This window comes from Hyaena hyaena, unplaced genomic scaffold, assembly GCF_003009895.1.
Source record: "Hyaena hyaena isolate Hyena2069 unplaced genomic scaffold, ASM300989v1 scaffold_138, whole genome shotgun sequence".
Taxonomy (NCBI): Eukaryota; Metazoa; Chordata; class Mammalia; order Carnivora; family Hyaenidae; genus Hyaena; species Hyaena hyaena.
The window spans coordinates 1,458,962-1,481,480 of record NW_024080770.1 but is presented as its reverse complement, the minus strand read 5'-3'; the positions used below and the strand labels follow the sequence as shown (position 1 = coordinate 1,481,480).

The 22,519-nt window shown below is 41.7% G+C and overlaps 1 protein-coding gene across 1 annotated transcript in view; it reads right to left on the bottom strand.

Moving 5' to 3' along the window:
• The window catches only part of DTNB (dystrobrevin beta), a 232,700-nt gene that overhangs the window by 68,299 nt on the left and 141,882 nt on the right, over positions 1 to 22,519 (bottom strand). The window contains 1 exon segment of the mRNA XM_039238291.1: positions 6,536 to 6,613. Coding sequence (XP_039094222.1) covers positions 6,536 to 6,613 — 78 coding nt within the window.

The window sequence follows — 22,519 nt, the reverse complement described above, 5'->3', positions numbered from 1 at the left end:
ATGGAGGGGTGATGTAATCTACTTATATATACAATTTTTTTTTTCAGAAATCACTCACAAAAGAAGCCTATAGCAATGTGCCTCCTCAGCATCCCTACCTTCTGCACAGACAGCAGACCTCCTTCTTTGAAGAACTGACCCCTACCCATTCATCCATGGTAATCTAGGTAGGGCCACCAAACAGAAAACCCCTGGGTGGGTAACATGATCTAAGATGGACCAAAATGAACTTTCACTGGGGGTTTCCAAGCCGGAACTAAGTGAAGGGCAATCGCTGTAGGGTGGTAAGGTTATGAAATGTGAACACACAGGTCTCACGGATACATTCCCTGTTGTGCGGAAGGGAACTATCACAGGGAAGAATCAGCTGACATACAACAGGGAGGAGCAAGGAACATGAGGGTAGTGGAGGGAGACAGGGAAACACTTAAGTGGGTTATAGCCCCCACTGGCTCTGGTCATCCCTGAGGCCCAGCCACGTACAACCCTGCTCTTCTTCCCATAGTCTGGCTACAAAAACAAAAAAACCTTCTTGTTTTCCCTAAGCTAATTCAAATTTTTAAAAAATGTTTTATTTACTTTTGAGAGAGAGAGGACAGCGTTGAGTAGGAGAGGGAAAGAAAGAGAGGGAGACACAGGATCCAAAGACAGGCTCCAGGCTCAGCTAGCTGTCAGCATAGAGCCTGATGTGGGGCTCAAACCCACAAACCGTGAGATCATGGCCTGAGCCGAAGTCAGAGGCTCAACCGACTGAGCCACCCAGGCACCCCTTCCCTAAGCTAATTCACACTGAGCTTCTGTCACTGATAGCCAAGGGTTCAGACTAAAATAGAAACTAATACTAGAAGTGGGGAGTAACAGTGAGTGGAACTGGCTGAGTCAGGTTGAGGGGTGGATGGTAGCAACCCTCTCTCTATCCCAGGAAGGAGACACATCTATCTTTGCTATGTGGCTACTAACAAAAGCGACTGGATCAACTGTGCTCTTAAGGATCCTGGGGCTTCGATCTTGTGGCCCTGATGGCTGGAGTTCCAGGCACCCAAAGAGGAATAACAGGATGGAGTAGTGATTTCTTGAAGTCTTCAGAATGAAGGGAGGGAGATAGGTTGTCTAAAAGCCAGTTGCTTCAACCCACTGAAGGTGAGATAATGAAGACAACTGGGATCTCATGAGGGCTGTATTGTTCCAGAAAACCCAAATATAAACCTCAACTCTTTGGCAGAATGGGGTAAAGGCAATTACCCAGTTATGTAGATAGTCTGTGGCTCTAAGTGCTTCCCTTACAGACCACCAGCCAAATGTTCTGCATCCTCCTTTTGCCTTCTAACTCCTGGGGCGGGCCTTCTTCGGGGCTCCTCTCCCTGTCCGCTTACACTGTAGTCTTCTCCAGTCTGTAAAATCTCTTTCCACTCACCCATCTGCTTTGCTACTTCCAAATTCGTATTGTTATGATCTCCTCTTCCATTTTTCTTTCTTCCTGCGGGTTTTTACTCAAAATATTCTCTACATTGTCATTTTGGTGGTGTTTCAAAAGGACACACAGCAAACGTGGCTTAAAATGCCATGTTTTCCATAACTTCCCTTTTCCCACTGTTGGAATTACAATTATCCTACTTTCTGATCTCTACCTTTGTGTACTGGGTGAATATGCTTACAACTTATCATTTGCTTCGGGGCAGGATGGGCTAAGGAGTCACAGAAAGACATACCTAGACCTGACCTGGATGAATGGCCATAACCTACGTAACCAGGGCCCAGGGCTGTGACAGCACGTGGACAGACTCCTGGGAGAGGCACATACCCATCTGCAGTTGTACATGGAATGCTACATTATGAGAAGGAAAACGCTAGAAGTGGAGATGTGCATGTAGTGTGTGTATGTATATACTTTTGCACACATCTGTGTGCTGGGTAGCAAAACAGTGGTCTGCCAACAACCTGTTATTTGTCCTTCCCATGATCGCTCTCTTCTGTTCTTGACAGTATGACTTTCTTTTGGGGAAACACTCCCTCCTCTGTTTTGATGAGGTAGGTCTCATGGGTGTGGCCTATCACATACACAAGGATGGGCAGTAATCCAATCCAGGCCAGTAAGAGCTCTTCCTTGGAGTTTTCTAATCGAAGGTCGGAAAAGCATAACGTCTTGCACCTGAAGCCATCGGCTGTGCTGAGAAGTAGGTGTTCCACAGCGGCAGGGAATGAAGATGGCATTCTGTGAGTGACCAGGAGATGGAGAAGCCACAGATGGATGTCCCAGCAGCTTTTAAGTTGCTTTTGTGATCCATGGACACTTCTGCCCTTTGCTTTCTGCCTTTGTCTTTGTGGATTTGTCCCTTTTCCTTTTTGTTTTTTAAACTACAGTAAGAACACATACCATAAGTTCTACTTGGCACTAACTCTGAGCACAATGCTATAGAGCAGTTCATTTAAAACCTTTTCAGCTTGATTAATTGGGTTTGTGCTTTTACAAGTTAAACTTTAAGGGGGCGCCTGGGTGGCTTAGTCGGTTAAGCGTCCAACTTTCGCTTAGGTCATGATCTTGCGGTTCGTGGGTTCGGGCCCCGCATCGGGCTTTGTGCTGACTGCCAGCTCAGAGCCTGGAGCCTGTTTCAGACTGTGACTCCCTCTCTCTCTGACCCTCCCCTGCTCACGTTGTCTCTCTCTCTCTCCTAGAAATAAATAAAACATTAAAAAAAAATTTTAATACCTGAAATTAAAAGAGTTAATACTAATATACCAACTGAATGCACAAAGCAAAAAGTGTCATATTGGAAGTTTTTGTTACTGCCCTAATTATATGAACTGTTACGGCCCTAATTATATGAACTGTCCACAGAACCGTAGAAGTTTAAATATTCATAAACAAAGGTAAGGCATTAGAAGACGTTAAAAATATTGGCATAATTTTCGATATTGGTCTGAATATATGTTATGATTTAAAACAGTACAACAGTGGGCGCCTGGGTGGCTCAGTCAGTTAAGCATCCAACGATTGGTTTTGGCTCAGGTCATGATCTCACGGATCATGGGTTTGGGCCTGCATCAGCCCTTTGTTGGCAGTGTGGGGCCTGCTTGGGATTCTCTCTCTCTCTCCTCCTTTCTCTTTGCCCCTCCCCTGCTCGCTTACTCTCTCAAAATAAAAATAAATAAATAAAATAATACAATACATTAGTCCAGAGAATAACACCATCATCCTGAAACCTGGGGAAGAAGAGGGACGGAAGCAAGCCTTGGGGGGAATCAGGTAGTAAGGGGGGATATGAAGCTTCTGTTTTAAAGTTTTGAAAGTGTTTTGTTGTTGTTTTTAAGTACTTTTTTTTTTTTTTTTAATTTTAAAAGTTTATTTTTGAAAGAGAGACAGAGACAGAGATGAGTGGGGAAGGGGCAGAGAGAGGGAGACACAGAATCCGAAGCAGGCTCCAGGCTCTGAGCTGTCAGCACAGAGCCTGACACGGGACTCAAACTCATTATCTGTGAGATCATGATCTGAGCTGAAGTCAGACACTCATTCCACTGAGCCACCCAGGTGTCCTTCTTCTATTTTTTTTTTTTTTTTTAAAGAAAGCAAATTTCCAGGGATTATTTAGTCTAAAGCAAAGATGAAATTTCTTTTCAATTTTAGAAACTTCAGAGGGACATAATTCATAGCATCTCACATGACAGCCAGCATCTTTGCCATTGATAAGTTTTTCTTCTTTAAAAAGTCACTCTTACATGTGTAAACATCTTCTATATGGACTAACATGGTATTTTCTTGGAGCTATCACTACTTTTATATGCACTGCCTACTGAAAAGGCAGAAACTGTAGCTCTTAAAATTTTCCAGCATTTTTATTACTGTGCATGTTCTTGTCTGATTCAGTGATTTCTGTCTTACACTGAGCCCTAAAGGAGACCTCTTAATTGCAGAGAGCAGCTTTATTCCCCTTGAGGATTCTCTGCCCCAACAGAGGAAGGGTCTATGTGACTGGGACAATGCGCTGGGTTCCTAGTTTTCACCAGATGCTGGAGACACATGTCTAGGACATTTGATGGAAGAAAGAAGAATTGATGAATCCTTAAGGAAGTAAATAAAATACTTGTTGGAAATTTATACCGCTTTGGTAACTTGGGCCACAAAAAGCCAAATCTATAAATTATGCAATTAATGCCCATGTGTTACATCATAATCTCATCTTGAATATAAATAAAATCTCCTAAAATTCTAAGGACTAAATTGTTAGGAAGGGAGTATCTTGTTCCCACATGGCCTCTACTCCAGCAACTACTCTTCATAAATTATGGTGCTCAGTCTTCCCCTCTGGCCTGCTAAGGTCTCTGGCTGCCTCTGTTCTGCTGGTCAACTCCTACAAAGTCTGTGATAACCATCTCTAGGAAGGACCAAGTCTACTAGACTTAGCTAAAAAGAGGTTCTTCCTTGAAAGAGTATCTTCGTTAAGTTATTGTTTCTTTGCTACCTGCTCTCTTATCAGTTTAATTCTTAATTTTTTCAATGTTTATTTATTTTTGAGAGAGGCAGACAGACAGAGCACAAGTGGGGAAGGGGCAGAGAGAGGGAGGGAGACACAGAATCCAAAGCAGGCTCCAGGCTCTGAGCTGTCAGCATAGAGCCCAATGCGGGTCTCAAACTCTCAAACCATGAGATCATGACCAGAGCCGAAGTCAGAAGCTTAACTGACTGAGCTACCCAGGCGCCCCTCATCAGTTTACTTCTTAAATAATGAAAGCGATATCTTAAATTTTCACATAACCCCACAAGGTAGACACTATCATTGTCTCCATCTTATAAATTTAAAAAATGAAGATACAAATCTTGTACAAGGTCAAGGGAGAGCCATGACTTAAAGGCAGACAGTCTGGCTCAAGTCTATGCTGTAGTCAACAATACCACTCAACTCTGCTCAAAAAAAGCGGTAGAGAGGCACCTGGGTGGCTCGGGCAGTTAAGTTTCCGACTTCAGCTCAGGCCATGATCTCTAAGTTTGTGAGTTCGAGCCCTGTGTTGGGCTCTGTGCTGATGGCTCAGAGCCTAGAGGCTGCTTTGGATTCTGTGTCTCCCTCTTTCTCTGCCCCTCCCCCCCACCGTAAAATAAATAAACATTAAAAGAAATTAAAAAAAAAGAAGTGGTAGTATCTCAACAAGGATGTAGCCAAGCATTCTTACCTGGTCAGTCTTGAGTCTCCTAGTGGATAATAGCACATTATCAGCTCACTCTGATTGAATCCCTAACTCCTCTATTCCAGTTCACTCCTTAGATTCCTTCTAAGGCTCTTTCCCAAACTTGCTTGATGATAAGAATCACCTGGAATACTTACTGTTAAAGGTGTAACTTCTCAGGATCTCAGAATCCACTGGGTCTGATGTAGTCCCATAAAATTGTATTTAAAAAATTTTTTTAATGTTTATTTATTTTTGGGAGAGAGAGAGAGAGAGAGCAGGAGAGGGGCAGAGAGAGAGGGAGACACAGAATCCGAAGCAGGCTTCAGGCTCTGAGCTGTCAGCACAGAGCCCGATGTGGGGCTCGAACTCAAAAACTATGAGATCATGACCTGAACACTTAACCAACTGAGCCACCCAGGTGCCCCAGAAAATTGTATTTTTAACAACTGACCCAGGTGATTCGTTTAAATCTTCTCAGCAGTCAAGTTTGGGAAAGAGTGCTCCAGGAGTTTTAGCCAATGGGAACAAACATTGTGATCTTAAGTATTATATATTACATGTTAAGTCAAAGTATTATTAAAGCAGATGACATTTCTATAGCTGAATTAATGTGAAGCAATCAGTACATATGGCACAAAGTAGTTTTCTTCAAGAAGAACTTGGGGAGGTGGTTGGAATGTCTTTGTTGCTTTTTCTTTTTTGGGTGATGACTGTTAGAAAGGCTTCTTTAATGGCTGTGCCCTTGAGGGAGTTTCTGCAATGCTCTGTTTATGAAACAGCTTAAATCAAACAGAAAGTAAGCCATTTGATAGAGTTAAGTTCTGCCTAAGAGAATTTGGAGGAGAGTAAATTACAAAAGAAGAGAAAGGAACACACGGTTGCAGTTCCTTGCAGGGCCTTACAGAGGCTCCTTGTGTCACTGGGAGAGAGACTCGGGCTTTTCAACCTAAATGTTTATGAATCATATACACATCGATTTAGGCGAATATCAAGGATTAATTCAATTCACACAGTCTGATCAGGAAGCAGAAGCAATCTTCAACACTTAAAGAATGCAAATGCAAAATTGTTGAAATTCATGATCATCATAACATATTATTTAATGTTAAAGAAAAAGCTCTCCAAAGTGCCAAATCTGCTTTGACACTATGTTCACTGCTGGTCACAAATGAAGAGTTTTCACCTCAGGCGCCACTCACACGCAGACTCCTCTGGTGCTACATTTATGAGTTAGTAGAGGGAAAAGAAGTAAGAAATCAGAAAATGATTTTAAAAGACAGTTAAAGGAGGAGAATTCTGCCCCGCGGGATGCTCTGCTTCCCCGGCCTGGCCTGCAGCCAACTCGAGCAGTGACTGAGGCGCAGACCCTACATACCTCTTGGTGGGGGTGGGCACCCCAGAGGACAGGTGGCTCACCATGGTGTCGTTCATGTTAGCCAGAGGACGAGGAGGACTGAAAGGAAAAACATTTACATTATATTACCAGTAGGGGAGACAAATGAAAAAGTGATAAGGGCAAAGGAAGCAACCATCATTGCTCCTGATGAGCACAGCGGGACCCACAGGGAGGAGGGCTGGAGATCGATAGGTGCAGCCCAAGCAAAGTCAAGAAGCTTTCTTTTACCCAAAGCCCAAGGACCCCAGGGCAATGCTGCACCAGGAGGAGCAGCCGGTTACACACCACAACAGGGATTAACTTCGCTGGCTTTTGTTCCATAGTTTCAGTGCACAAGAGTCTGAGTTCTGCTACTTAGTATCTTTGCACCTTAGGTGTTGCTAAGGTTACGAGGTATTTGACGTTTGTGGTATGTTATGAGGATCACAACGGCAACTTGTATGCTGTTCCTGATTTGGTTAAAGTTCACGGTCTTCTCTTGGATTTGAGTGGACAGACATGATGATGAGGGCAGCGGAAAGGATAAGGTTACCTGGGCGTACCTGAATCAGGAGAGAGCACAGTGCAAGCCTGAAGAGGAGAGTAAGACAAAGCAGGAAAAGAAACAAGGACAATGTGTCAAAGACGGTCCCATGATGGAAGAAGAGATGGGCAGGAAGGCAGCACAGCAGAGTTAAGAAACTGGCAGGCGGGCGGCGCAGAGGGAGGGCAGAAAAGAATGACGGGAAAAGCCCATCAAAATAGACCAAGATAAACACAGGACCAAGCTGTGAGGTGATGGGAAGACGCTGATGCCAGAAGATGCTATGGCTATGGGCAGGACACACGTTTGTCATTGGCATGAAAGGGAAGACCACAGATGAACAAGATGGATTTAGTTTGCATACTTTTGACCAAAACAGGCTGTTAAGTTCTAAATTCTTTTTTTTCTTTTTAATGTTTTGTTTCATTTCTGAGAGAAACGAAGAGAGAGAGAGAGGGAAAGCAGGGGAGGGTCAAAGAGAGAGGGAGACACAGAATCTGAAACAGGCTCCAGGCTCTGAGCTGGCTGTCAGCACAAAGCCAGACGAGGGGCTCGAACCCACGAACCGTGAGATCATGACCTGAGCTGAAGCTGGACGCTTAAGCGACTGAGCCACCCAGGCACCCCAGTACTAAATTCTTTTATTAATGCTTTACTATAATCTTAACAATCAATCCATATTTTATACTCATCCTCTAATTAGAATGCTTTTTTTTTTAAAGTAGGCTCTACACAGTGTGGATCCCAATATGAGACTTGAACTCACAACCCTGAGATCAAGACCTGAACTGAGATCAAGAGTCAGACACTTAACCAAATAGCCACCTGGACAACCCTAGAATGCTTTCTTTTATAACCTAATCCAAATTTAAATTTGAAGATAAGTACATTTGATAAATCGTCTGTAGTGCTAGTTTTCTGGACTCAAGGTATATTGCTCCTTCTCAAGAAAGTCTTAAAAGAATGAATCCAAACTTACCAAAAGTTTGCTCTTCTCCCTCCCAACCAAGTTCAGCTACAAAGGGTTACGGTCTTGCACTAGAACCACATGACTATTACTAAATATTACTCCTGGGAAATCTCTCACTTCCTTTCCTAAACTAAAAGAAGTCGTTTTCAGAAAAATTTGTCCATCAAAGCCAAAAGAGAAGCAGAAAAGTCCTTCTTTCATATTTAGGTGCTTGGGAGCTAGCTCCTGGTTTCTCCTTATATTTAAGTGCCGAGTTAATTATGTAAAGTGCTTTTGTAAAGGTTATACTTGGCAAATCTTGGTGAATACTAAAGGATCAGAGCCACGGCTTTGCAGGTTTTATAATACACTCAGAAACACAAGGGAAAATTTTCAGGTAAAGCCAAAGACTACCTACCTATCTATCTCTATACCTATTTATTTATACACTCCTCTTTTTTTTTTTTTAACCAATTTTATTTCTGGGTAGGGAAATACGTTTTTTGAGAGGGAGAGAGTGAGAGAAAGCACATGGAGTGGGGGCAGAGGGGGGAGAGAGAATCCCAGCCAGGCCCCATGCTGTCAGCGCAGAGCCCAATGTACAGCTTGATCCCACAAACTGTGAGATCATGACCTGAGCCAAAATCAAGAGTCAGACACTCAACCGGCTGAGCCACCCAGGTGCCCTGGGAAATATTTTTAATGGTCTTCCATTTAACGAAGAGGATCAAAGATGGAAAGTAATTTGCAGGGAACAAATTTAGGTCTCTTGACTTTTAAGCCACAGTACCATGTTTATTTGTTACATGTTCCTCCCTTTATCTGACAAGTTGCAAAGTAAGACATTCAGAATTGAAATATGCTTTTCTAGACTAGAATTTAATAACACATTACATATCTCCCCACCCATCTTCCAGGCAGATATCCAATACTGTGCCCCAAACTTGCAAGCCTCTTAATGCCAGTGGCTGTACTGAGTTATAATCAATCAATAAATCAATTGTTTTAGGCTGACTAATAATAAAAATGAACACACAGAGATTAACTTAATTTTAGTCCTAAAGGACTAAATGTCCAAATGGACCAAGGAGGCAATTCCTATGAGAGAAACAAATCCAGCATCACAGCTTTTCATCCTTGGGGGCACCAGAAACATTCTGGTCCTGAAAACAGAATGGGCTTTGCTCCTTTAATATATTATTATTAGTGACCCATTTTCCCAAATAAGATAAGGACATGTTCATGCTTTCAGAACTAATACAGTTACCTAGTATTTTTCAATATTGAAGATACTACTGCATTCAATTTCCTTTCTCACATTCTCAGAGGAAAAAGGACAATAGAAAAAAATTATTTTAATTTCTTACACATGGATCCATGTGATAAAATTTCATGATTTGTAGTATATTGTTTGGTCTGATGCCTCAAGAGTTAACAATCATCTCATCTCTTGGCAGATATCACACTCAATTATTATCTTTTTTTCAAATGTTTATTTATTTTGACACAGAGAGAGAGTGCAAATGGGAGAGGGATGGAGAGAGGGCGAGAGAGAATTCCAAATAGGGCTTGATCCCACAAACTGTGAGCCAAAATCAAGAGTCAAAACTCAACAAACTGAGCCCCATGCTTAATTATTATCTTTTAGCACACATAGTAAAGCCTCTTCTCTAATAGTCAGAACCAGACAGTATGACTACATTGTAAGTTGGAAGCTAATCATAACTCCCCCCAAAACTTCATATCCTTTGTGAAATTCTAGCACATTTTCCCAGAGAAATGTGTTTAGAGTCCAAGTTGAAAGAGGAATTTGAAAACATAAAGGGGGGGGGGGGTCTTTACTTAGGATCTCCCACTAGACCCACAATTCACTGTGAAAACCAACAATTCAGATATGGTCTTCGGGGTATATGTAACACACCAAAAATGACTTCTGGCTTAAAATTTTTTTCATAGTTCCTGGAGAACACAGCTGAAAAAAAAAAAACAAACACTTCCAGGTGTGAAGTAGACATTACTGGTACCAGTTTCAGAAACTTACAAAGTGGAACTGACACAACTCATCAGATCAGCTTTGTTGGTCTTCTTCACCATGCAGAACCCTGGTGAATACCTTGAACATGTCACCAGATGTTCTGTATCTTCCTTTGGTGAAGAGCTCAACAAGGCATCCTTAGACGCTTATGAGTTCCCTGATAAACAAATGACCACCAACCATCTCTTGGTACAAATTTGGGAGGTTCCTTCCTTGTTCATAAGACATGGCCAATCTTTTGAGGAGGAGATAGAAACAGATGGATGATACAGAGAGAAGGCAATCTGCTAGGCAGAAGTGGTAGATCTTGGAGAGAATTTTAAAAATTTGAATCAAAAAGAAAGAAGCATTCTTCCTGGGTTAAGTAAGACTATCTTCATCTCAATAACCAAATTATATATTGACAAAGACAGGTATGTAAACAGATCATCACACAATGCAAAGTAGTGAAAGCAGCAACAAGTACAGACCAGAAGTTGAGGAGTCAAATGAAAAGCAGTTACTCCTGCATGGAGGAATGAGAGGCAACAGTAGTGAGGGTGAAGTAACACTGAGAAGTTTCTCAGATACAGGAAAAAAAAAAGTTAAGGGCACCCTAGATGGATGAAATGGTATGGAAAAAGGCACAGAAACCCAAAAGTACATGGCATATTTGGGTTTGACTTATTTGGCTGGACTCAAAGGCACTTGAAGGGAGAGAGGGTAGCTGAAAATGGCTCTGGAGAAGTAGATTAGGGCCAGGATGTTAATGAAGCCTGTTCCACCACAAGCTAAGAAGTTTGGAGTTTATACTATAGGCAATGGGGGAAGCATGGAAAGCTTTTATGCCAAAGGATGATATATCTATAGATGAGCTTTGAAAAGATGACCCAATGGGGCACCTGGATGGCTCAGTGGGTTAAGCATCCAACTTCAGCTCAGGTCATGATCTCATGGTTCGTGGGTTTGAGCCCCGTGTCGGGCTCTGGGCTGACTGCCAGCTCAGAGCCTGGAGCCTGTTTCGGATTCTGTGTCTCCCTCTCTCTCTGGCCCTCCCCAACTCACACTGTCTCTCTCTTTCAGAAATAAATAAATAAAACATTAAAAAAAAAAAAAAAAAGATGGCGGATCAGCACGGAAATCCAGAGCTTGTCTCGTCCCTGAAATGGAGCTAGATCAGCACCAAAACATTTCACACACTTAGAAAATTGATCTCAGGATTAATACAACAATCTGTATACCTTGAGCCACAGAACTGGGTAGGTAACCAGTGCGAAGAGGTGAACTGGGAGAAAAGCCAATGAAGGTAGGGAACTGTTTTTGCAGAGAGAGGACAGAGAAAGGGGAAGACTGTGGTGCACTGGGAGAGTGCAAGAAAAACACTCCCCCAAAAGAGAGAAAGAGAGAGAGTAAAAACACTTGCAGGAGACTGAACAAGAAATTTGTTCCCCACAACCACTGACAGGAAGAAAGGAGAGGGTTTCCATAGCACCAGGATTCTATCTATAGTGGAGCATGGACTCTGAGGCTCTGGAGCTGAGTGCTTGGCAGGGTTGTGGTGGGGAACCGGGCTGAATCCCCAGGAGCAGGCCACGGGGTCTGCCACACAGGTGCCACACGGGGAGAAGCAGTTCCCCTGCTTGGAGTGCATTTGGTAGAGGCCATATGGCCTCCCCACAGGCGAAGATCCCAGCACACCCCAGAGAGCAGCCATGTTTGCTGGGATTGGGACAAAGACGCCAGAGCGTGGTGAGACCTCGTGCTGGCTGTGTGCTGTGATTTGCCATAATCGCTGACCTGCTGCCACTAGGCAATCGCAGGAATGCTTTCTGGGCCAGCTGGCACCTGCCATTGCTCAGTAAGACCCTCTCCTGGGAGTTAGTGGGTCCAAGCCAAAGTGGGGAGAGGGGGGAGTCTCTGAAGTGTGGGGTTTTGAAACACAATCCCATGTGAGAAAAAACTCAGTCTATGAGGTCAGCACTCCCTTGATTCCAAAACCAGACAAAGACCCCACTAAAAAGGAGAACTACAGAGCAATTTCCCTGATGAACATGGATGCAAAATTCCTCAACATGATACTATCAAGAGTTATTAAAAGAATTAAAAGAATTAGAAGACTTATTCACCATGATCAAGTGGGATTTATTCCTGGGATGCAGGGCTGGTTCACCTCAAATCAGTCAAGGTGATACATCACATTAATAAAAGAAAGGATAAGAACCACATGATCCTCTCAATACATACAGAGAAAGCACTTGATAAAATATAGCGTCCTTTCTCAATTAAAAACCCTCAAGAAAGTAGGAATAGAAGAATCATACCTCAAGATCACAAAAGCCATATATGAAAGACCTATCACTAATATCATCCTCAAAGGGGAAAAACTGAGAGCTTTCCTCCTAAGTTCAGGAACATGACAAGAATGTCCGCTCTCACCACTATTATTCAACATAGTGTTGGAAGTCCCAGCCTCAGTCATCAGACAACACAAAGAAATATAAGGCAAGCAAGGAGGAAGCCAAGCTTCCACTTTTCACAGATGATATGATACCCCATTTGGAAAACCCAAAAGACTCCACCAAAAAACTCCTAGAACTGTTCCATGAATTCAGCAAAGTCACAGGACATAAAATGTACAGAAATTGGTTACATTTCTGTCCAGCAATAATGAAACTGCAGAAAGAGAAATCAAGGAATTGATTCCATTTATGACTGTACCAAAAATCATAAAGTACCTAGGAATAAAACCCAATGAAAGAGATGAAAAATCTATACACTTGAAAACTATGCAAAGCTTATGAAAGAAATTGGAGACACAATAAAATGGAAAAACATTCAATGCTCATGGATTGGAAGAACAAATATTGTTAAAATGTTGCCAAAGGAATGATTCCCAAAGGAATCTACATATTCACTGCAATCCCTATCAAAATAATTCTAACATTCTTCACAGAACAACCAACCTAAAATTTGTACAGAACAGAAAAGACCTCGAACAGCCAAAGCAATCCTGAAAAAGAAAACCAAAGCTAGAGGTTTTCTAGCCATCACAATTCCAGACTTCAAGCTGTATTACAAAGCTGTATCATCAAGACAGTATGGTAGTGGTACAAAAACAGACACATAGATCAATGGAACAGAATAGAATCCAGAAATGGACCCACAAATGTATGGCCAACTAATTTTTGACAAAGCAGGAAAGAATATCCAATGGAAAAAAGACCATCTCTTCAGCAAATGGTGCTGGGAAAACTAGACAGCTCCATGCAGAGAAATGAACCTACACCACTTTCTTACACCATTAACAAAATTAAACTCAAAATGGATGAAAGATGTAAACATAAGACAGGAAGCCATCAAAGTCCTAGAGGAGAAAACAGGCAACAACCTCTTTGGCCTCGGCTGCAGCAACTTCTTATTTGACATGTCTCCAGAGGCAAAGGAAACAAAAGCAAAAGTGAACTATTGGGACCTCATCAAGATAAAAAGCTTCTGCACAACGAAGGAAACAGCAAAACTAAAAGGCAACCGATGGAATGGGAGAGGATATTTGCAAATGATATATCAGATAAAGGGTTAGTATCCAAAATTTATAAAGAACATATCAAAATCAACACCCAGAAAACAAATAATCCAGTAAAGAAATGGGCAAGAGACATGAACACTTTTTCAAAGAAGACATCCAGATGGCCAACAGACATATGAAAAGATGCTCAACATCACTCATCATCAGGAAAATACAAATCAAAACTACAATGTGATACCACCTCACACCTGTCAGAATGGCTAAAATTAACAACTCAGGCAACAACAGATGCTGTGGAGGATGCAGAGAAAGAGGATCTGTTTTGCACTGCTGGTGGGAATGCAAACTGGTGCAGCCACTCTGGAAAACAGTATGGAAGTTCCTCAAAAAATTAAAAATAGAACTACTCTACGACCCAGCAATACAAAAATGCTGATCTGAAGGGGCACATGCACCCCAGTGTTTATAACAGCACTATCGACAATAGCCAAAGTATGGAAAGAGCCCAAATGCCCATCAACTGATAAATGGATAAAGAAGGGGCACATGAGTGGCTCAATTGGTTAAGTGTCCAACTTTGGCTCAGGTCTTAATCTTGTGGTTTGTGAGTTCAAACCCCACAACAGGCTCTGTGGGGACAGCTCGGAGCCTGGAGCCTGCTTCAGATTCTGTGTCTCCCCCTCTCTCTGCCCCTCCCATGTTCATGCTCTGTCTCTCTCTGTCTCTCAATAATAAACAAACATTATTATTTTTTTAATGTTTTATTTATTTCTGAGAGAGAGAGAGACAGCATGAGCAGGGGAGGGTCAGAGAGAGAGGGAGATACAGAATCTGAAACAGGCTCCAGGCTCTGAGCTGTCCACACAGAGCTTGATGCGGGGCTCGAACCCATGAACCGTGAGATCATGACCTGAGCCGAAGTCGGATGCTTAACCGACTGAGCCACCCAGGCGCCCCAATAAACAAACATTTAAAAAAAATTTTTTAAATGGATAAAGATGTGGTACATATAAACAATGGAATATCACCACTTTCAACAATGTGGATGGAACTAGATTGTATTATGCTAAGCAAAAGAAGTCAGAGAAAGACAAATATCATGACTCACTGGTATGTGTAATTTAGGAAACAAAACAAACAAACAGAGGAAGGGAAAGAAAAATAAGATAAAGAAAGGGTGACAAACCATAAGAGACTCTTAATACAGAGAACAACTGAGGGTGCTGGTGGGGTTTTGGATGAGGGGATGGGCTTAATGAATGATGGGCATTAAAGAGGGCACTTACTGGGATGAGCATTGGGTCTTATATGTAAGTAATGAATCACTAAATTCTACTCCTGAGGGGCGCCTGGGTGGCGTAGTCGGTTAAGCGTCCGACTTTTCGCTTAGGTCATGATCTCACGGTTCGTGGGTTCGAGCCCTGCGTCAGGCTCTGTGCTGACTGCCAGCTCAGAGCCTGGAGCCTGTTTCAGAGTCTGTGACTCCCTCTCTCTCTGACCCTCCCCTGCTCATGCTGTCGCTCTCTCTCTCTCCTAGAAATCAATTAAAAAAAAAAACAAAAAAAATTCTACTCCTGAAATTATTATTACACTATATGTTAACTACCTTGGATTTAAATAAAATTTAAAAATTAAAAAAATATAATGTTTACAAAGATTTTCTAAATGTTCATTTATTTGAGAGAGAGAGAGAGAGAGAGAGAGCACGTATGCACGTGAGCTACGGGAGGTGCAGAGAGAGGAGAATCCCAAGCAGGCTCCTTGATGTCAGCACTGAGCCCCACCAATGCGGGCTGAGATCATGACCTGAGCCGAAATCAAGAGTTGGATGCTCAACTGACTGAGCCACCCAGGCGCCCCATAAAGACTTTCTAAATGCTTAGCATATAAGAGGTAAAAAGAGAAACAATAACTACGGTAAGAGCTAACAATTATTGAATGTTTGCTATATATCTATCAGACACTGTGTTTAGAGCTGTAAATATATTATTTATCTTCACAGTAACCCTGTGAATAAAATTATACATACACACAGCATGGTCTCAGCTAAATAATAAAAGTAAACAAAGTAACTGAAGGAAATATGTCCAAATGTTAAGAGAAGTATAATTATGGCCAGCTTTTTCCTTCTATTTATACTTTCCTATACTTCTCCAAATTCTCTGGTTTAATTTTTCCTCATTTCCAGAGAAAAAGATGCTTAATGTTAAAAAATTATAAAGCAGGGGGAAAAAAAGACAAAAAGTAAAAAGAAGCTATAACACCACTGAGTCAAATTCTCTAAAGTGACCCTATTTTTGTAATCATAAAGAAAGTAAATTGAAAGAAAATGTTTAACTGAGAGGCTGTTGTTCGACAAAAGACCTTTAAATGATTTGAGTAGATACAAAATTATACAACCCCTCACCCTTACCACCACAACCCCCCAAAAGAGTCAAGAAATCATATTAGAGCAAGCACATTATCTCCTGTACCAGACTGTAAGAAATTTGTGTGATTTTTTTTTATCACTGTATTTCAAGTACCTGGCAGAGTATGAAACATGGAACAGGCTTCTGGGAAATATCTGTTGGTCATGAGTCAGCACCATGATGCAGAATACAGAGGAGCGCAGAGTGTGTAAGAAGTAATCTCTCTGTTAAATTCAGGTTTGGTGACACTATTCTTGGAGAATGAAACAATAATTAGCCGTTATATTGGGTACATATACTAGAATTGCCTGCAGCCACAGCAAGTTTTCACTGGTGGCTCCATCATGGAATCAACAGAATGGAGTGTCTTTTTTTTTTTTTTTTAAATATTTTTATTTATTTCTAGGAGAGAGAGAGAGAGACACAGCGTGAGCAGGGGAGGGTCAGAGAGAGAGGGAGATACAGACTCTGAAACAGGCTCCAGGCTCTGAGCTGGCAGTCAGCATAGAGACCGACGTGGGGCTCGAACCCACGAACCGCGAGATCATGACCTAAGCGAAAGTCGGACGCTTAACCGACTAAGCCACCCAGGCGCCCCCAGAATGGAGTGTCTTAAAAATAACAACAACAGCATGCCTGTTGAGTGCTTAATGTGTGTCACACTCAGTTCAAACATTTCCCAAGAGTTCACTCACTTAAACCTTATAACCACCAACGAGACAGATACTGTTATTAACGTTATATTACAGACGGAGACACTAAGGCACACTGAGGTCACAGCCAAATCCCGGTATAAGGAGGACTAGAACCAAGGCAGTACTGCTCTTGGTGTCTGTTCTTAATCATGGTATCGTGTCTACTGCCTTTGATTACTGCACTTTTAGAAAAGACTACTTAAGACTGTTTAGTCTATATGTTAAAAACCAAAAGCACTGTGTAGATCACAGTTCTAAAAAAGTTGTTTCTATAGGAAGGTAAAACAATATACACCTGGAGTCGTGTGGGGGTGATTTATGCTCTCCCCTATCGCACCATCAGAGCTCTGTGTTATGAATGCCTGTCTGAACTCCGACCACCTGGCTGCAGAGCTCCCATCCGTCACTACTCTAGGCTGCCCCAAGGAAAACTGGATACGTTAGTATCAACTGTTTCCTTCAAAAACAGATCCCAATTTATTAAGATGAATTTAAAATCTAACCTTAATGCCAGATCTTGTGGATTCCTCATCTCGGCATAAGAAAACAATAGATCTAATGAGCAAATTATTTATTCATTCAGCCAGACTACTGATTAAAAAAAAAAAAAAAAAGGAGTTTAACACTGGGCTCAGGACCAATATTGCGTGTAATTATTTGTTTCGGTTTTCTAAGTTGACCTAGATTCAGAGGTCCTGGGCACCTGTAAGCGCTGCCACTTTGCTGTAGGCCCTTTGACAGAACCTATTCTGTAGGAAGTCATCCAGACAGTGAAGATACTTAACCCTACCCTAGACTTTTAAAAGTATTTGCTCACTATCTTGCTCTTCTTCCCAGAATATTCTTCTGTTTGTAGAGGCTAAGGCTGTGATCCTGCAATTCTTTTACCTTGACAGCTACCTGCCAATCACACGCTGGGGGACTTTTTAACCAGATTTTTTTGGTCTGTTTATTACTGTTAGTGTGAAAGGGAAGAAGATTTTTACTATGCTGTATGCTTTCATTTACTTGATGATTGCCCACAACAATGCTTTGCAGATGAAGTACTTAACCATTTTAGTTATCTATTTTTGTAGCCAGGACGTGCCTTCAATTCTAGACACCTGTGTTGCTTCTGAAATGCTCTTCCCTACTCACTTGGAGCAGGCTACTTTCATCTTTCAGGTTATGCAGCAGATTCCACCATACTTTAAGACAGATTCAAAACCTACCTTGTAGTCTACTTCATTCTTTAATCTATCAAACTATCTAGGGCTTCCTTATCTTTCAAGCAAGTTGTTCTCAGCCCCTGCTTTCAAGGCTTCCCCTAGATACCTACCTGGAATGCCCTTCTTCATAGACTTGGCAAGCTTACACTTTCTCACTTCTCCTGCCAGAGAAATCGCTCCTGAAATTATAGTATCACCGCAAAGCCCTTCTGATCACTACAAACTGATTACTACAAACCTTGATAAATAAGCAAGGACTTTATCAATACACAAACTAAAATCCATGGCTCATTCATGCCTAGCACTGTTCAGGGCTTTGAGGAAAAAAAAACAAAAAACAAAAATGAAGTTGAAGGTTTTCTCTGCTGACAAGTTTATAAACCAGTCAGTCCTCATAATCATCAGCCATGGCAACAACAGGCATTCAAGCTTCAGCTTAATGTACTGTAATTCTTACATCAAATCTGATTTGACAATTATCATTTACAACCAAAAATGTGTAAAATCATTTATAACAAAGAAAGACAACAACTTAATTATTTCTGACAATTAACTAAAGACCAGCACCACAAAAGAGTATGAAAAACCCTATGAAGTTAAGAAGATTTCCTAATATTTTACATTTATTTCTTTGCTTTTAGAACACTGGAGAGGGCTGGGGAGGGAAGGGGCAATGAACTAACATTTGTTGAGACTGAGCACTGCATGAGCATTGAGCTAGGTCCTCAGATACATTATCTGAATTCTTGCTACTGCTCATCGTAGTATTTCTATTTTACCAATAAGGAAATAAAGGTCAAAGAAGAGAATTAACAGGTCCCAAGTCACATTAGTAAGTGGCAGAACCAGTACTGGAACCCACTTTTTTCTGGTTCTGAAGCCACTAACAATTCAAATCCACAGACTCACCATCCTACAACAGGCACCCCGGTGTCACCCAAATGAAAATTTCAGATTAGAGCTCTCAGGGAAGAACAGGACCATTGGCTTCAAATCTAACTTGAAATAGCTTAAGTAAAAACCAGGAATTTCCAGAGTATCATCACTAAATGATAACTCAATTCACAAGTCCACTTCATGAAGGGTGGGGGTGCAGCTAGCTTCCAGGACACTGGAATGTCATCGGGACACTGACTCTTATCTTTGCTGAGATGGCACTTTGGGTCAGAGTCTATACAGGTCTCACGGCTTTTTATGCTTAACAAGAAATAGTTTCTTCCTGATACCATAGCTTCACCACTGGAGAATAAAACCTCTTCCCCGAATTCCAATTTGAAATCCCCAGAATACACCTTGAGTCATCTGCCCACTCCGGTAGACAGAGGGCCCAAAACTCTGATGGGGAGTTCTCTCAGAACAGCACACCTAGGGCTGAGAGAGGACCAATTCTCTAAAGAGGTTGTTGTTCCCAGAAAAAAAAAGGATGCAGAGCAAATCAATGAAAAATATTCCCTTATTTAAAGATTAACTTTCTTCAAAAGTAAAGTGCTACCTGTCAGTGTCCAGGGCCCAGGCACTGTTCGATCTCTGCTGGGGTCATCAGCCTAGACAAATACTACTTTAGGATGAAGGAGTATGTGTTTCTCTCCTCTTTGCCACTAACCTCCAAAATTTAGTAGTCGATAAAACTATTCACACACCCCCACACTGAAACAATATATGATCTAATAAGAAAACCAGTTTATGTAACCATTCCATTATGATGAGGCAAATACACGGGAGTTACAATGATCTGTAATAATAGCTCTGGTGAAAATATTAAGGAGGACAGATTCTAAGATCCTTTTTATCTCTCTGATACTCTTACTCTCTCAAAAAGCACCCTGCCTCTTGACAATAGTCATGACAAATGCAGATCATATTTATGCCCCTTCAGTAGCGTGATGCTTTGTTCTTTATTTCTACATACCAGACCAACCATCCCTGTTACTCTGCTATGTTCTATGGTTATCCGCCAAAGCAAAGAAAAAAAAAACCTGCCTTTTGGAAAACGATAATGTTAAAAAATATATATGGTACTGTAAATGAAGTATAAATATGATGTTACATGTTTACAGTGAAGTTTCTCTGACTTCTAGGGAAATACATTTCATAATATTGGTCATGTACAATTAATCAAACAGGAGAAAAGATTTCAATTTCTAAACCAACTACTAACAACAAATTCATCAATGTAAAAAAGACCTATGAATAAGACACACATGCTTCAATTTCTGTTTCTAGCAGCTCATCATAGCCATCTGTGGTATAATACTTATAATGAAATATTTCTCAGGAAGGAAACGTTTACCACAAACACGTTCTTACACAGAACTTTCACCACCAGATGACAGCTAGAGGGACCCTAAGGAACCCAGATACCTTGCTCTACTCTGGAAAGCACAGAATTATAACATGAATTACTGAATTAGTAAATTATTTAGTACTATTGATCAGTTTAACATTATTATATTGAAAAAGCAGGGACAGGGTCATAACAAGACAGATAACTAAATCAACAGAAATGTACTCTTTTATTCTAAAAACCTTTCCACATTGAATCCCTCTTTCTTTGTTCTCTTTATTCATTAAACTTAGATAGGAAGTTAATACTCTATACAGATGTCAACTCCTGTATTTCTAGAAAGATGAGAAAAGATAGCAACTTAAAAACTTCAACAAGTTTCTTTTCTCAGAGAGGTCAATGCATGGTGCAAAAATGTCATTTCCTGACCTGTTCAAATGGTTGTTACTAAAATCTGTGTTCAAAAATGGAAACAGATATATTATTAGGGAAGACACACTGATGCTCAGGTATTTTTACAATGAACCAGACACGAAAGGATTAACAGCGGGCTTTCCCTTTATAATAAATGCCTGGGAAGTTCCAGAGGCTCTTGCACCCTGCCAAAAGTAAACAAAATCATCATCAGCCCAGCAGCTCAAGCAGCAAAAACATAAAGGCAAGGAAAAGCTATCAAACCTTTACGTTCTGTAGCAAATGCCTCTTCTCTCTCTATGGACCTGACATCTAGTGTATTACAGTGCTGTTGTCTCTAAGGAAACAGAGCAATCGCATGACGAAAATTCTTCTCCATGAGGTAGTTTATCCCACGGAGCATTTTGGGGAGAGTAGGTACAAGCGAACAATTCATTATTAGAAGACAAACACACGTCTGCACTGTCAGCAAGCCCATCAAGCAGTCAAGTACGGCCAATGACGGAAAGGCAGATAACGCACACAGAGTAGGTGCCACTCCTTGGAAGCGGAAACATGAAACACACCTCTTGCAAGAGAATCCAAGTTCCGCTGCAAATTACTGACCCAGTTATCCAGTCAGCAATTCCGTTCTGATGGGGTCATTAAGGAGCATCCCCCATGGGGCGCCTGGGTGGCTTAGTCGGTTGAGCGTCCGACTTTCGCTTAGGTCATGATCTCGCGGTTTGTGGGTTCGAGCCCCGCGTCGGGCTCTGTGCTGACTGCCAGCTCAGAGCCTGGAGCCTGTTTCAGTCTGTGACTCCCTCTCTCTCTGACCCTCCCCTGCTCACGCTGTCTCTCTCTCTGCTAGAAATGAATAAAACATTTAAAAAAAAAAAAAAAGAGGAGCATCCCCCTACCTCCTCTCCTCGTTGTCAAATGCTTGATAGGAAGGCGGCCTGTGGTACTGCACCTGTCAAGCAATCTGTATGTAGGATTGGGAGAAGGGAGAACTAGGAAGCCTTGGTGTTTAGTCTTGTTGAGGAGGAGTTAATGGGAACGGTAGCAGACTGACAAAAATAGGCGACGGTGCTACCTACCCCTCGGATGTGAAGGGCTCCTTGCTTCGTAAGGGCAGCTCATCAGAGGGCAGCTGAAAAGGGCTGTACAGTGTGAGCCGCCGACGGGCTTTCAGGGACACCTCCAACAGGGCACTCCCAGGATGAGGACGGCCCTGACACTCTGAGTCATCCTGTGCCCTCCTGTCTCTTTCATGTCGTCAGCAGCCCTTACACCTGTCTGGTCCGGGTCTCCGTCTCCACCGGCATCCCCACACTGCAGTCGCCGGCTGGTGTTAACGTCAATAATGTTGTAAGGGCTTTCTGTTAGTCCGCTGCTGTCCCGAGAACTTTTGATTGTTACTCATCTGATGTAGCACGGCTAAAATTACTTTCCTAAGAACAGCTCTCACAGGCCATTCTGCTCCAAACCATTGATTCCCTACCAGTCTCCCGAATGAGGACAAACACTTTCCTTTCTGCAGTCACTGCCCAGACAATACAGCCTCAGTCTCCCTGTCTGTCTTAATTTTTACCACTTCCTTATACTTCCTAAGTGTCTGGGCAAAAATGCTACATAGGCCCTGAAGTTCTCCACCACGGTAAAACAAAAACAAAACAAAATGTTAAATGATATATAAGTGCTACACGAAAAACAGGAACAAGTCAAAATGAAACCCAGACTAACAACCTAAGTGCCTAGCAAAGGATTCTATCATTTGCTGAGATGAACGAAGAGGCAAGAAAAGACAACACATCAGACAGCTAACTGGTTAATATAAACACTTTGAAATCAGTTTTAAAAGCCTGAAGTGCAAAACGGATGTGTGCATTTGAATGCCTGGCAGAAAATGAAAGAGTTGATTTATATGATATATCAGAAATAAAATAAAAACAAAATA